This window comes from Portunus trituberculatus, chromosome 49 (genome assembly GCF_017591435.1).
Source record: "Portunus trituberculatus isolate SZX2019 chromosome 49, ASM1759143v1, whole genome shotgun sequence".
Lineage (NCBI taxonomy): Eukaryota > Metazoa > Arthropoda > Malacostraca > Decapoda > Portunidae > Portunus > Portunus trituberculatus.
Genome location: NC_059303.1, coordinates 5,046,824 through 5,063,939, shown reverse-complemented (window position 1 = coordinate 5,063,939; position 17,116 = coordinate 5,046,824). Strand labels below are relative to the sequence as shown.

General features: G+C 37.4%; 1 protein-coding gene across 4 annotated transcripts in view; it reads right to left on the bottom strand.

Moving 5' to 3' along the window:
• LOC123499138 (RNA exonuclease 4-like) overlaps positions 1 to 14,787 on the bottom strand; it is a 35,437-nt gene extending 20,650 nt beyond the window's left edge. The window contains exons 1-4 of one of the 4 annotated variants that reach the window (XM_045246793.1): positions 14,647 to 14,787; positions 8,960 to 9,372; positions 6,902 to 7,191; positions 5,221 to 5,414 (exon numbers count right to left, since the gene is read on the bottom strand). In XM_045246793.1, the coding sequence (XP_045102728.1) occupies positions 5,221 to 5,414; positions 6,902 to 7,191; positions 8,960 to 9,268 (793 nt within the window). In that variant the 5' untranslated portion in view covers positions 9,269 to 9,372; positions 14,647 to 14,787. Of the gene's footprint in view, positions 1 to 5,220; positions 5,415 to 6,901; positions 7,192 to 8,955; positions 9,373 to 14,612 lie in introns of those variants that run through there. The other 3 variants (XM_045246795.1, XM_045246794.1, XM_045246796.1) reach the window with 3 other exon arrangements.
• Between the last annotated feature and the right edge of the window lie 2,329 nt (positions 14,788 to 17,116).

Genomic DNA, 17,116 nt, shown 5'->3' with positions numbered 1-17,116 from the left:
TAGGTCATTGGTAATTGTCACCCCAAGGTCTTTTTCTTCATGACTGGTTTTATGTCTTCATTTCCTATCTTGTACATACTCCTGATTCTTCTTTCACTCTTGCCAAACTCTATTTTCTTGCATTTTGTCGTGTTGAACTCCATTTGCCATGTACAGCTCCATTTCCATATTCTGTCCAAGTCTTCCTGGAGTAGTTCGCAATCTTTGTCACATCTCACTTTTCTTAACAATTTTGCATCGTCTGCAAATAGGCTCACATAACTGGACACCCCATCCACCATGTCATTTATGTAGACCGCGAACATTACTGGTGCCAACACTGATCCCTGTGGAACTCCACTCTCCACCAATCCCTATTCTGATGGTCTGTCCTTAATTATTGTTCTCATTTCTCTTCCTACCAAAAGTCTTCCATCCATTTTAGTAAACTGCCATGCACTCCTCCTACCATTTCAAGTTTCCAGATCAGTCTCCGTGTGGTACCTTATCAAAGGCCTTTTTTAAATCCAGATATATTCCATCAGCCCAACCATCTCTTTCCTGTATTACATCTATCACCCTCGAATAGTAACATATCAGGTTTGTCGTGCATGAACGCCCTTTTCTAAAACCAAATTGACACTCACAAAGTATGTCATTTTTCTCCAAGAAGTCTGTCCATCTATTCTTCACCACCCTCTCACACATCTTAGCTACCACACTTGTAAGTGACACTGGTCTATAGTTCAATGGGTCTCTCTTGTTACCTGATTTATAGATTGGGACAATGTTAGCTCTTTTCCAGTCTTGGGGCACTACACCTTCCCTTAATGAGGCATCAATTACTTCACAAACTTTTTCTGCCAGTTGCTCCTGCATTCTCTTAAAATCCATCCTGATACCCCATCAGGTCCCACAGCTTTTCTCACTTCTAAACTCCCATCATGTTCTTGATCTCCTCCACAGTTACTTGAAACTCCTTCATAATCCCTTTCTGTTCCATTACCAGTGGTTTGTCAAAAGCAGTCTCCTTTGTGAATACCTTCCAAAGCATCCATTCATAGCCTCTGCCATTTCCTGGGATCTTCACTGCATACTCCATTTACTTCTAAACTTTCAATACTTTCTCTATTTTTGATGTTGTTGTTCACATGTCTGTAAAAAGCCTTGGTTGGTCTTTACATTTATCAATTATATCCTTTTCTTGTTTCTTTCTTTCTTCTCTTCTAATCAACACATATTCATTTCTTGCTCTTTTGTAACTTTCCCACTGCTTAATCCGTCTTTTCCTTCTCCACCTCTTCCATGCATCCTCTTTTCTTGTTCTAGCCTTTTCACATCTATCGTTAAACCAGTCCTGCTTTCCAACTTCTCTATGTTGTCTTATTGGTACAAATTTTTCTCACCTTCTTTGTATATTTTATAAATTCCTTCCACTTTTCATTTGCTCCTTAGCACTCTTGAATTTCATCCAATTTGTCTCTTGAAAGAATTTCTTTAGGTTTCCAAAATCTGTCTTGGCATAATTCCATCTTCCCACTTTATATTCTTCATTTCTTCTAGATTTCTCTTCGTCTATCACCTTGAACTCCAAAACTGCATGATCACTCTTTGCTAAAGGGCACTCCACCCTCATCTCCTCAATGACCATTGGCTCTGTACTAAAGACCAAGTCCAGTCTTGACGATGCTCCTCTCCTCCAAACCTAGTATCTTCTTTGACCCACTGAGTTAACACATTTTCCATTGCCAGTGTCAATAGTGTATTTCCCATGTTGTCTCTGATCCTTCCATTGACCAGTCCTCCCAACACACCTCTTTACAATTAAAATCTCCCATCATTATAGTTCGTTCACAGCCACCCAACATTTCTTCCAGACATGTTCCTGTATCACTTATCATTTCTTCATATTCCTGTACTGACCATGCATTTGTCTTAGGTGGTACGTACACCACTATGTAGTGCCTCTTTTTCCTTCATTAGTTTCTGCTCTGATCTTTAGCACTTCTGCCTTTCCCATACCTTCTTTCACTTGATCCACCTTTATATCTTTTTAACCAGCAACATCACTCCTCCTCCCATCTTACCTACTCTATTTCTTTTCCAAACATTATATTTCCTTCTCCAACCATCATCAGATCTTCTCCTCTCTCAGTTTTGTTTCAGTAAGACCCACAATATCTGGGTTCTTGTCCCTCAAGTAATCGTTGAGTTCTTCTCGATATCACTCCATTTATGTTGGAATACATTACATTCGCTCATACGTGTGTGTGTGTGTGTGTGTGTGTGTGTGTGTGTGTGTGTGTGTGTGTGTGTGTGTGTGTGTGTGTGTGTGTGTGTGTGTGTGTGTGTGTGTGTGTGTGTGTGTGTGTGTGTGTGTGTGTGTGTGTGTGTGTGTGTTTGTGCATGTGTGTATTTACCTAGATGTAGTTTTACAGGGCCTGGGCTTTACACTCGTGTGGCCCCATCTCCATATCTACACTTATCCAATTCTTCTTTAAAACTATGCACACTCATTGCTGACACCACCACTTCTCTCAAACTGTTCCAAGTTTCAACACATCTTTGTGGGAAACTATATTTTTTAACATCTCTCAGACATCTTCCCTTCCTCAGTTTTTTACTATGCGATCTTGTGCTTCGAATGTCATATTCTTCTCTCAGGATCAGTTTCTCATTATCCACTTTATCCATTCCGTTGATCAATTTATAAACTTGTATCAGATCCCCTCTCTCCCTTCTCTGTTCCAGGGTTGGTAGATCCATAGCCTTTAGTCTCTCATGTCATCCCTTCAAATTCTGGAACCATTCTTGTAGCCATTTTTTGTAGTCTCTCCAACGCCTTTATGTGTTTCCTTTTATGGGAGGGGTCCACACATTCCAATCTGGGTCTTATTATAGTACTTATCAATTTCTTCATCATTTCTTTGTCCATGTAGTGAAATGCTAATCCAATATTCTTTAGCAAATTATATGTCTCTCTGAAAATTCTATCTATATGGCTTACCAGTTAATTATTTTCTTCCATCTTCACTCCCAAGTCCTTTTCCTTTTTAACTCACTCCAGTTCTATTCCATCTCCCATCTTATAGATTCCCACTGGTCGTCTTTTACTCTTTCCCATTTCCACGACATGTCTTTTGTCCACATTGAATTCCATCTCCCACTTCTTACTCCATTTCCAGATATTATTTAGGTCTTCCTGCAGTATTTCACAATCCTCCTTTTGCTTTATAACTCTACACAGTTTCACATCGTCCGCAAACAGATTTAAGTAGCTGTTCACTCCCTCTGGCATGTCATTTATATATATGAGAAAAAGTATTGGTGCCAATACTGACCCCTGTGACACTTGGCTTTCTATTGCTCTCCATATGGACTTCCTATCTTTAACTACCATTTTTATTTCTCTCACCCTCAAATAATTTTCCATCCATCTTAATGTGCTTCCCTTTAAGCCACCCTTCTCCTCTAACTTCCACAGTAACCTTGCATGTGGCACTTTATCAAACGCCTTTTTTAAATCCAAATAAATACAGTCAACCCATCCCTCTCTCTCTTGTACTCTATCAACTATTCTAGAATAGAAACTCAATAAATTAGTTACACAAGACCAACCTTTTCTAAAATCAAATTGGCTATTTGATATTAATTTGTTGTCTTCAAGGAACTTGATCCATTGTTTCTTTATTATTCTTTCACACATCTTGCATATTACACTAGTTAGTGATACCAGTCTGTAATTTAAAGGTTCTTCCTTCCTTCCACTCTTATATATGGGAACCACCTCAGCTCTTTTCCATTCTACTGGCACTGTTCCATTTTCTATTGAGCATTTTATGATGTTGTATATAGGACTTGCTAGTTCTTCCCTACATTCTTTCAGTATTCTGCCTGAGACTTCATCTGGTCCCATTGCCTTCTCTTCATCCAGTTCCTTCATTAACTCTTTTATTTCAAGCTTGGTTACTTTAATCTCTTTCATATAGATTGTCTCTCTATTACTCTGTGGCCTCTCAAATTTCGATTCCTTAGTAAAGACCTCCTGAATTTTTTATTTAATAGTTCTGCCATACTTTTTGGGTCTTCCACCATCCCGTTCTCTCCTTTTAACCTTTCTATTGTTTCTTTTTGCCTAATTTTTCCATTTATGAATCTATAGAACAATTTTGGTTGCTCCTTACATTTTTCGACAATGTCTTTATCGAAGTTCTTTTCCTCTTCCTTCCTCACCTTAACATATTCATTTCTCGCTGCTTTGAAGTTTTCCTTATTTGCTGGATTCCTATTTCTCATCCACCTTTTCCATGCTCCATCTCTTCTCCTTTGTCTTGGCACATCTTGCATTAAACCAATCTTTCTTTCCTTCTTCTTTAGGTCTATATTTTGGGACATATTCCCTGACTCCTGTTTTGTATATTTCCAAAAATAAGTTATATTTCTCTTGCATCGTCTCTGAGTTTTCCATCTCCTCCCAGTCTACGTTTTTAAAATAGTTCTTGAGATTCTCAATAGTATTAGCCTTTCTGTAATTTAATCAGTTTCCTTTGTATGAATCATGTCTATCTTCCTTTCTCTCTTCTATATCTATTTCTAATATTGCATGGTCACTCTTTCCCAATGGGCACTTATATCTTATATCATAATTCATTTGTATACCCTTGTAAAAACTAGGTCCAATCTCGCCAGCTCGTCGTTTCCTCTGAATCTTGTGCATTCCTTTACTCTCTGGTCCATCATATTGTCTATCATTAGGTTCAAGAATCTTTCTCCCCAGGCTTCTTCCCCCATACCACTTTCATAATTTTCCCAGTCCACTTCTTTACAGTTGAAATCTCCTACTAATATCACTTTTCTCCTTTCTTTAACGATTCTTGTTAGACTCCTTATTGTGTCATCTATCATGTCTTTATATTCTTGATTGGTCCATGAATTTGTTTTTGGTGGCACATATGTTACAATGTGTGTGCATGCATGCGTGTTAGCATGCATATGTGTGTGAGTATGAATTTAATTGAATTTATCTATGCTGACTTACTAGTACATATAAAAGTTTAGAGAACACCACCTCAATACAACATATCTAAAAGACAACTTTAAATGTTCTAAATTAGCCTAAATTATTACCTTCATTACATGCATTATTTCAATGTCATCTTTGCCTGAAAAATTTTAGTAAAGCTACACGAAAAAAAAAATTCTATCAAACCTTGACAAAAACAAGCATAAGAGACAACATACCATCCACCAAGTCCTTCGGCCTGATCCCAGAGACTGCAGTCCTGTAGTCCACCACTTCCTCAGTGGGCTTCACGAACTTGTCATACAACACCTTCCCATGTTGGTTAACAATGGATACTCTGGCTAGTATCGAATCTTTACCATTCATTCCCACACCAACCATTTCACAATCCATTGCTACAAATTTTGTTACACTGAAAGAGAGAGAGAAAATATTGCTTTAGAGTATAGTCTCCTTCCAGGTCATTTAAGCCACTTTTCTGCAGACACTTAGATAGATAGGCTGAATAAATGGACAGATATATATGCCAGAAAACATGAAAGATTAAAACAATTATAGTTAGCTGATGGTCTTTGATCATCTCTGATGCATAGAGATCAGAAACAAAAGCAAACAGAGATATTTGGAGTAATTCATAAGAGTGCTTATTGAAGAAGTCCTACCATAATACTAAAGCTATACAATAACTAAAAGGGTACAGGGGATAAGAGGTATTCCTCATGAATGGAGACAGCAGCTTTTAATCTATATTCCTTAGGGAGGTATAAGTTAAGAAGAAACCTGATAGAGGTCATATAACTATTGCCAACTGACTCAAGAACTCTACTGAATCCTTTTGGAATTGGTGCCTCCCTTTATTTTCAGTTTGCTTTCCTACTAATGTGAATACTAAAGAGGTGATCAGCATTATACCAGTGTCAACCCAGAAACAAAAGAATATATATTCAAGCTGTTCTTAGGTTGCACATCCATCTTTTCTTCTTGCCCTATATTTGCTAAGTAATCTTTCAGTATCATGTCAATATATATAATAAGACTAGTATTTTAAGGAATAAAAGGGTCTGGATTATTGTTTGGATATAAGAAAATGGTATGTAAGCACCATTGAGAAACTGTCACGAAGGTATTGACAGCAGGTCAAGGCCTGGCACCTGGACATCTAAAGGTACAGTAAATAAACATAGTCAATTAATGGTGTCTGTTACAAGATATCTCACTCAACACAATCCAGCATCAATTCTACAAAGAGAGTGATTTACAGTCACAAGAAACCACTTCTTAATTAAGAACTATATGAGGAACTTGTGTAGCAAGTAACAAAAAGCATTTCCACAGAATATTAATTAGTGAAAACAATTGTTCCATGGTGAAAGCATATTGCAGGTGCTCTATCTCCCTAGATCATAAGCCTAATTATAAAGTACCAACTGTCAAACATTGAGAATCAAAAATGGTTTGGAGATGTTCTATCATTAAGTACAGTAAAGGAAGTCACAATTTTTCTCAAAATACAAATATGAATTATAGCCAGTACACTGGAGTCCTCTTAAGTTTTATAAATATTTATAAGTGTACCTCTTATGCACAACTCAGCTCCTTGCTATTATATCATGAAGCTAAGTGATGAGTATGATGCTGCAAGGTAAGGATAACTCAATATACTTGTTTTTTTCTTTGTTTCTTTCCACCTTAATATCATTATATAGTATAAGCAAGATTCTTTGGTAGAATCCTTACTTATTGAGTCATACAAACAGAGGTGAACTGAATTTTGCCAGTTGCTTTTCAAGATGATAAACAGCAACTCCTTACTTACAGTGCATTCATTTCCTAACCACTTTTCACTACGTAGCAACCTGTAAAATAATCACAATTTACAGAACAGTATCCCACACCTACCCTTCAAATGAGTCTTCTTTTACCAATGTTTTACTTGCAGATTTCTTGTCATTCTTCATGGCGCCTGGCTTTTCTGTACCTTGACTAGGTGCGTGTTCTTCAAGAAGGATTGGGTCAACATTGTCAAACCAGATTTCTAGCTTTTCCTTTTTCTGTATGGGGGCCTCCTGATTTTCCACTTCATTGCTTGAACTCTTTGTTCCGTTTGTCTTCTGCATCTTACCTTTTGGTTTTCTGTACTTAAATTTACTTTTATCTCTTACTGTTTTCTTATCATCTTGAGTTATGATCTGAAGTAAAGAGTTACAGATATTTTAGCAGGAATTTCATCATACAATGAGTATTCAATGCATGTAAGTTCAAAATATGCAACATTTTATTAACATAACTAACTTTAATGTGCCAAGTATTCTAAGTAAGTGAGGAAAATTCCACATAATGTTGAATAATGGCAGTGGTGCAATTGGTTGGTGAGGTGTGGTGGCTGACTCATACTAAAGGCAGTGGGTGCAAATGTTTCCCACGCTTCCCTCACACCGCACACAGCCCACATGCACATCAGTCTTGCATTTATCTCCATTACAAGGGCATCTATTCGCTCTGCAGTGTTTGGAATTACTATTTTTGTGCTTCTTTGATGCCTTCCTTGTTTGTTTATTGTATCTTTTCACAACTTACAATTTATCTTTACTATGGAGTTTTATAATAGTTTTAGAGGAGGATTAAATATTTAGAGGAAATGGGTCAAGTACCTTAACTCCAATAATTAGTGAGATGACAGATTCAATATATGCCGATTCTTATCAAGAAGGCTTTTTTACAAAACAAGAGCTTGCATGTAAAATATATACCTGGTGTATTCTCCTTTTAGAATTTATTCTACTTACTGACGATTATACTGTACATTACTTCTATAGAACAAATAGTAAAAAAAATAATATGAAATGCTGCTGAATGTACATAGTCAAGTAGGAAGTGTAGTAGTAGTAGAATATTACAAAAAATTGTGGTGAACTTCAAAGGCTATGAGATTCACCAACCAAATAGTTATAGACTTATTCTATATGTGTGCTTGCATGTACAGTACTAATATCTTGAGATACGAGCTACTTGAGATACAAGTTTTTCGAGATATGAACCACAACTTGGCTCATTTTTTTTGTTCTGAGATATGAATGAAATTTTGAGATATGAGTCATGCTTTGGGGTGCTGTCACTAGTTGATACATCAGTCCAGCCTCAGCTGAGCTAGTATCTACATGTTTCCCACGGATCTCATGCAATGTCATTGTTCTTTAATCATTTACAGACTATTTACTTACTTCTTTTGTTTAAAGAAAGAGCCATTTTAATTCACATTTAATATCCATGTGTGAATGGTGCATGCATCCCTTCCTCCCTTCCTCCTCCTCCACCATTCATCACTATTAGCTGAAAACATCTGTCTCCATGATAAGAACACTAAATATCTCTCTCTCCTTCTCTCTCTTCCATACTTAAATCTTCATTTATTCTATGAATAATGTTTATGGGGTCATCAATGAGCTCTTCTGCAATTATTGGAGCAACCAGTCTCCTGTGAGTGGCTATATTTGTACACTCCAGCTGATCAACAGTACCAGGTGAGGGTGAGGGACAAGATGTAGCGGGGTAGCATCCTGTGGAATGCACCCCCTCCAATATAAATTTATTTTATAAAAGTAATTTATCTATTAATATTCTCTTTTATTGTTTCATTATGTTTTTATACAATAATTCTTATTTATGAATATCTTTTTCTTACCTAAAAACACATAAAAAAAACTGGGGTGCTCTTTTTGGGAGGCTGGAACAGATTAATAAAATTTCAATGCATCTGAATGAGAAAAAATTCTTCTGAAATACGAGTAATTTGAGACACAAGCTCCGTCAAGGAAAGAATTCAACTCATATCTCAAGGTACCCCTGTACTGTATCTATCAAACGTTTTTGTGAGGTCATTAACAGGATCAGTAATCCTGAAGATATTAAGAATTGCTACACCTGTCATGTTATTAATGTACAGAAGAACTTACAAACCTCCTTCAGCATCTTCCAGTTAGCTGAATAGTCTTCAGGCTTTTTCACAATAAGAACTGGTTTAATAGCTTCTGTTGCTGAGCCTCCTCCAGGTGTATTTTTCTTCTTATTTCTTCTTCTCTTTTTAGGTTGGACAGATTGATTCATATCATCAAGCTTTCCTGTGGTTGCTGAAGTACGTTCTATGGATGAATTTGTGGCACCTTCATTTATTTGGAAGAATTTTCTTTTTCTTTTCTTTTTATAGATCCCTTGCCTATTGTTGGCAAGAGCTGTCCCATTACATGGAGAACTTCCTTGTGGATACATTGATTAAACAAAATTGTTCTAATGGATCTTTATCTCTAATAATTGTAATTGTTATGGTCACCAATCATCTATTGCTGAGCATATTCTTTCTGAAGTTCAGTAATCTGAAACAAATTATAACAATAAATAACTTGCCAAAGGTATTAATCTATGAAAAGCTCTGAGCTATTGTAACCATGAAGTAAACAAATACTTAAGAATAATCCTATGAATTTCCTCTACTTTCTATTACTGAGTTTCATTATTTCAAGTAATAAGACACTATTGTGAGATTTGCACTGATTATGAGATGTAGCCAATAGGTACAAGATATTACAGCAAGTACATATGTACAATGATATCCAATGCTTGTCATTTTGACATAAGTGATTCTGCAATCATTCAGCATTTTTTTTTTCTTCTTAAATAAAAGGAGAAAAGATTTATGGAACTAAAAACATATTCTGACATATGACAAATAATCTCTTAAGAAAGATGAAACGTATGGTCAATAGCTTTCATGTTCACTTTGATGCTGGTGACATTAGAAATGTGGAATCTACACAATGCTGCTGGGTGAAGAACACTGGTTGTCTTGAAAAGGAAAATTGCATTAAAAGATTGAAAAAGCTCAACTTGTATTCAATAAAGATTAGATTTCTGAGGCACATGTATGGTTTAGTATTAATTAATTCTTAGAAAAGTCTAAGTTGTTCCATCATCCTCAACCATCTGTAACTAGAGGGAGCCAATTCAACCTAACCCAGGTTAGGAATGTGTCTGAAAATAAGAAGCATTTCTTCAATACATACAAGGAATATAGTATTAATTTAACGAGCTCTCTCCTGTAAATCTTGATTTATGCAACTAATTCAAATGCATTTGAAATTGCATTACATAGCTATTTTGGATATCTTTTACTCTCGTACAAGGATAACTATGATAATATTACTGCTGCTTTCACCACAGCAGTTACATCTCACAGCAAATGGTGCTCTTTACACTTCTTTTCTTTCATGATCTACTATACTTATTTGTTTTTACTCATTCTAATATTACGTACTACTTTACTATATCTAACTAATATATTTACTTCTATTTTTCTTTCTTAAATTTTTTTATAAGCACATCAATAGTGTGGCTTCATGTACTTTGCTGGTCATTGTTGGGCTCAGGAAGTACAACAGGTAATAACACCAGGTGAAGCAAAGCATCACAAGGCATGAGATTAATCATTACATGCCACACCTAATATTGCAACAAAAGCAAGTGTTTTATCAGGAAATGATAATGACACTGATTCAATAAAAATACAATGTACATTGAAAAATTTCCATAATAGGATCAAGCATTATCAAGCACAGTTCACACAATCAACGTTTCCTCGGTACCAGCGTCACATGTTACCATTTTCTACGCAACTTTTTTTTTTTTTTTTTTTTTTTTTTCTACAATGTGGGCTTTTTAATGAGAATTTATGAACTAAAAAGAGATATTTTCCCCACCCGTTTCGAAACTGTTACCTTCAATGGATGCCCTTCCTGCCCTTAGACTGTAGCCAGGATTCAAACCCATGCACTTGGAGACCCCTCAGCCCCCAAAGCAAGCTTGGTTCCACTATACCACAGCAGCCCCTCCTTACTAGACAACCAGACACTCATTCACATGCTATGAAAATTTGTTACTGCGAGTAGCAGTAGGCTGTGTATATAGAATAAAAAAATAAATAAATAAATAAGTAGTGGTGTGAGCATAGAACAAATCCCTGGGCTAGAAAATCCATTTTTGGTAGAGCATCAAATATTCTTACAGCTTTGAAATTTGATTGGGTAAGGTTTAACTATCAAAGGTGAAGTTGAAGTAAATTGTTAGTTCTGATGAAATTAGTAAAGGTTAGAGATTTCAATGACAAAGATCTTTGGGATAACCTTAACCAAAAATGTACCAGTAATGTTATATTATTTTTTATAAGTTGCTATTCAAGTTTTCTACTTATCTCTATGCTCTTCTGCCAACTCACTCAGGGACATTACCATATCTTTTTACATCAACTCGTAAGACATGATTTATTAGTGGTTTATGATGTGAGAAATGCAGGAAACTCATTTGGTGCCAGAACATGAGGAAACATTAATTACTCCTGTGACCTGCACTTTACGGAGAAACTAGCCATTACATGCAACTGTTAATTAATATAGAAAGTAGAGTATATAGGTAAAAATAACTTATTTACAGTAAACTTAAGACAAAAAAATAAATACTATATGTTAGTCTTAATTAGGATTGTGACCAGAGGGAGATACATTCCTTCCAGTTTGAACATTAGGTTAAGTTAGAGGATTTGATTAGTGACCTACAGATCTCTAGGGAGAATGGATGTCATGACTGAAAACTCTTTATTGTATAACACTGAAAACCCAATCTAAAGCAAATGAGGAAGCTGGACCTATCAGGAGAAGGAACCTGAATCAGACAGTCCAGAAGAAAAATACCTGGATTGCACTAAATATCTTTTATGAAGTTAACCAAAATATTCATTAGGAAGCCTCTTATTTGCATGTTTTCTTTCTTCTAGGGAGCACCATTCATTTCCAGGTTGACTCTACCATACCATCAAGCCTCAAGTCCTCACCATTGGATTATCCCACTTCTTTTCCCTAATCTTCATATGACCATCCTACCATCATGCTGCCAATGTCATGAATAAACAAAAAATAAGTCCTCTACTATAAAACAATGAGAATTAATCTATTGTATATAAATTAGGAAGCTAGATGTAACTGTTACATTAGCTTGGATTTGAGTGAAGGTGAATTTTCCTTAAGGTTGGTTCATACATGTCAATATGCATCTGGAATTGCCAGCCACTAAACTTTTCAGCTGGATATCAGTGCCTGGTGGCTGGAGAAACCAGAAACAAAACAAGACCAACATGTTGGTCTTGTCCAGCCACTAGCAGCTTTGTTTACACTGCAATGTCATGGAAGGTCTGAATATGTGGGTGTCCAGAGGCAGAAAAGAAGATACTGGAAATGTCTGGGACCCAAAAAATTACTAGGACGTACAGCAAAACACTCTACATAGAACTAACTAAATTTGATGGAATCACTGTCTGTCTCTGATGACTGCTTCCCCCTCTGCAGGGTGCTGTTGCAGGTGAGGATTGAATACTTGTGATGATTTAATTTAATCGCATAGGCTTTTGTTAAGATGACCACTCTTCTTATAAGAAACGTAGGTCAAGCAGCCAATACTTCTCAGCCACCATGTGTGAACATGTTCCGGCTAGCAGGGCTTTGTCAATATTTCTAGTGGCTAACATTTCCAGCCATATATTGACACATATGATCCCGACTTTACACTAAGAGATTATTTATTTATTTATTTTTTTTTTTTCAATATATCGTAAAAAAAATATCAGCAAAGTCTAGTGGTACCCTGCCCAGCATTATAAGGGAGGACAATAAGGGAGACAGTTATATACATAGAAATCTTGTGTTGACCGCTGAATCAGTTATCAGTACCTATATGAGATATGCACTGAAAAATGATATTCTGCAACCTTATTCTTAACTGGCATGTATGTATTGACTTCATAAGAAGAGGATACAGTTATACCCATATTATCCAGATATAAGTGACTATAATTTGATAGGGCTTAAGCACCAAGAAATACATGAAAAAGTGAAAAGAGAAAATTCAGCCATTTATATGAAGTCTTCTTAAATATTATTGTTCTTGACAAAAAATAAAGAAAATGAGCAAAATTCACAAAACATTATGATAAATAACTTTAAAAAATTATGTCATTTTGCGATTTCACCAAACCATGGAATTTCTAATGTGACCTATGTTTTTCTGTTAAGCAATATAGTAAATTGATTGATGGTTTATATCTTTTCCATCCCAAATGCATATTTTTCAAGTTATGACTATTTTCAACTCCAACTTATGCTTACCTCTCATTCCTAATGACCTTGGGGAACCTGTTGGGTAATCAGGTTTTTTGGGTGGAAGAGCATTAAATCAAGTAATGTGCATTGCAAAATAGGTCAGATATCAACAAAATCACATCAAAGAAACTCTGAAAATGCTTCGATGGTGAAGACAGCAGCTTACTGCAGCAGCAGTGAGCAATGTTTTGTTGAGCAGTGTTACCAACAATTCCCTACCTCCAGACATTACATCCCAAAAGGTTACTAACCAAACCCAACATTATAACCTCAATTTAAAGCTCGTCACTAACCAAACTTGGCACTGTCCCCGAGAAACCGTCCCGCGCACTCGCCTCGATTCCCAGCTCCCCCTTCGCAGCTCCTCCACACAGCTGATTTGACGTCACATAAAATGATAAATATATGGTATGTCATTTTGTTTTTGCGCAGGGGTTCCTTGAGACATGTCATGTATTCTAAGTGTTACACAAGGGTAAAAAGATTGAGAAACGCTGCCTTATTCGTTACCATATTTCTCTCTTCTCTCATATTCTCTCTCTCTCTCTCTCTCTCTCTCTCTCTCTCTTCTTATTCGTATTCATATTCTCTCTCTCTCTCTCTCTCTCTCTCTCTCTCTCTCTCTCTCTCTCTCTCTCCGACCAATAGGGTGGCTTCATATATGTGACATCAAATCAGCTGGGTGGAGGAGCTGCAAAGTGGGAGCCGGGAATCAAGGCGAACGCACGGGACGGTTTCTCAGGGGCAGTGCCCCAAACTTAACATAATAACCTTCTAGCAGGAGGCTGCAGCCCCCTCCAAAACCTCAAGGGTTACTAACCAAACTCAACTTTACTTTAAAATCGTTAGTTGGGAGAAACTATAAATTGTCCAAAGAAAGCATCACAAGGCCTTCTAGGTTAAAATATCAAGTTTGGTTAGTAACTTTTATTTGGGTCTGAGGGGGAAGCAGCACCCCCGGCTAGAAAGGTTTAAAGTAAGGGTTTGTTTAATAACCCTTGTGGGGATCCAGGGAGGCACAGCCCCCGAAGCTAGGTTATAAAGTTGGGTTTAGTTAATTAGCCTTTTAGGTTTTCGTTAAATGTAATGAATATATCCAGAAACGAAGCGAATCGTTGGTAATGCTGCTCAACAATAACAAAGCAACGCTCACCACTGCCAGCCGCCACCTCCACCATCAAAGTATTTTCACAATTTTTTATATATTGTTGATTTCCGACCTCTTTTGCAACGCACATTACTTGCTGGGAATGAGAGACTGGCATAACTTGGAGCTTAACAATAGTCATAACTCGAAAAAAAATATTAGTTTTCGACATGTCTTCAATCAATTCACTACATTTCTCAACACAAAAACATGAATCCATCAAATTCCATAGTTGGCTGACATTGCATATTGACCAAAATTTTACCTTAAGGTGCAATACAATAGTATCGTTCTTTCACCTCATTTACTGCGAGGATTCCTAGTTGTCACCTTGTTTGTGGAAGGATGAGGCGCACAGCCACACACGTGTGACACCGTAGGACTAGAATTGTGTTTACATGTGGCGAGTGATCTTGATCTTTGTCTTCATTCTGGATTCGCTGAGGTTCAAAGAGAGGAGTCAGCAATAGTAATAACATTGTCAAGCCACACTAGACACCGCTAAGCCCCAACGATGTGACTGATTGTGTGTCTAACCTTCGTCACTAGAGTATAGTTGAAGTTGTAAAGGTTTTTAAGGTTCTAGTGAGTCAGTGACAGATTAACAATATTTCTGCATTATAATCAAGAGAAACACTCATGAGAACCTTGCTAGACATCTCTGTGGTCTTGGAAAACCGTTGTGGTGAGGGAGCAGAGCGTTTACAATGGTGCTTTTTAGGTTCTAGTGACAAATTAACATTTCTATATTATTAACAGGATAAACACTCTTGGGAATCCGGCTAGTCATCTCTATGACCTTGGAAAACAGTCTTGGTGAGAGAGCAAAGCGTTTCTAAGGGTTTTTTTTTTTTCATGGTTCTAGAGACATATTAACAACATTTCTACATTATTAAAAGGAGAAACACTATTGGGAACCCGGTTAGTTAGTCATCTGTGTGGCCTTGGAAACAGTCGTGGTGAGAGAGCACAACGTTTCAGAGAGAGAGAGAGAGAGAGAGAGAGTGAGTGAGTAGGGCTACTATTACATTGAGGAGCCATTCCCCCCACACACACCCACACACATTAACATTCATTATAATGAAAATGACGCTGCTGCTGCTGCTCCTACAACAATAACAACAACAACAACTACTACTACTCCCTCACACACTTCTATTCCTCATTTCATCCTCCTATCACTACGCTTTATGCATTTCAGACGGGCAACAGCAAGAAATACTGAGAATTGAAGGAAATGTTGACGAGCTAACACGAGGAGGGACGAGGATGGGTGGGGCGGAGTCTGGGTCCGAGTCATGGTGGGCGCCAGGCGGTCTGAACGGGGATAAACATAACCATCGCCTTATTCAACACAATAATGGCTATTTATCTAATGTGGTGATTGATTCTGGCTTTGCCTCACTCTCTGAGTTTGGAAACACAGGGGCGTGCAGGCAAGCATTGGTGGACTAAACCACGGGGGAAGGCACGGCTGACGTGACCCTGTGGTCCAATATTTACGTAAGTAAATCATTTTAAAAATCGACCCAAGAAAAAAGGCTCCCAGACTGGTATATACTACACTTTTAGAAGCGACAAATAGTTTAATTAATAGCCAAAATATAATATCCTTACCGGGTGGTTGTTTTACATAGCGCGGTCCAACGAAAGGTCTCTAATTCAAAACAATGGCATCAAAACACATCAAAATGTCGAGATGGAAACCACAGCCAAACAACATTATATTACATTTTCTGAATACGAAAAATTTTCGCTTTCCAACCAAATAAAGAAAACACAGATTCCTTGTAGTATGAAGATTTTTTTTTTTTCTATTCTGGAACCGTTAAAGATTTTTTATTTGAAAATACGAATAGTTAGACTAAATTCTATGGAATATTGTTACTTGGGTCATGCTTTTCATATCTTTTAAGTGTTATATCAAGCACCAAAATAATCCTAAGCGTGATAATTAAAAAAAAAAAAGTTATATTCTATGTGGTGACTTTAATGTTATTTTTTCGATGGACCAGAATACAGCTAGACTCGATTCTATGGTGGCTTGAAACTTGGTTTACTTTTCTAATAACAAATTAGATATTAGAACAATGCCAACTCCATTAATAAAGGAGAAATATTTTACACTCATTCCCACACTCCACCTCTCCCTTCATCCTCCACCTCCCCCTACTCCCAGAGTCCAGAAAACACCTAGAAATATATGCAATACCCGAGAAAAATCACAAAATACGTTTAAAGAATAGTTTCCATATAGTAGCGGGAGGCGGCGGGGTCTAGTGGGGCGGGTCTGGGTGAGGTAGGAGCGGGGCAGGAGCCAGGTGGTGTTTGGGGGAGACTGGAAAGGGTGCTAGCGCGGGTGATGGTGGTGATGTGGTGGGACGGTGGTGTTTTGTGTGATGGTAGTGATGTGGTGTGGTGTATTTTGTGGTGATGGTATGGTGTGTGATGGTAATGGTGGTGGTGTGGTGTGGTGTGGTATGGTGTTGTGATGGTAGCGGTGATGATAGTCGTGTGGTGTGGTGTGGCGATGGTGGTGGTGGTGAGGTGTGGTATGGTGTGTGATGGTAGTGGTGATGGTGGTGGTGTAGTGTGAGTGTTGTGTGTGATGATGGTGGTGGTGGTGTAGTGTGTTGTTGTGTGTGGTGTTAGTGGTGGTGGTGGTGTGGTGTTGTGTGGTATGTTATAGTGTGTCGTGGTGTGATGTGGTGTGTAATGATGTGGTGGTGGTGTCAGTGCTATGGTGACTGCTACCAGCTGAACTAACGT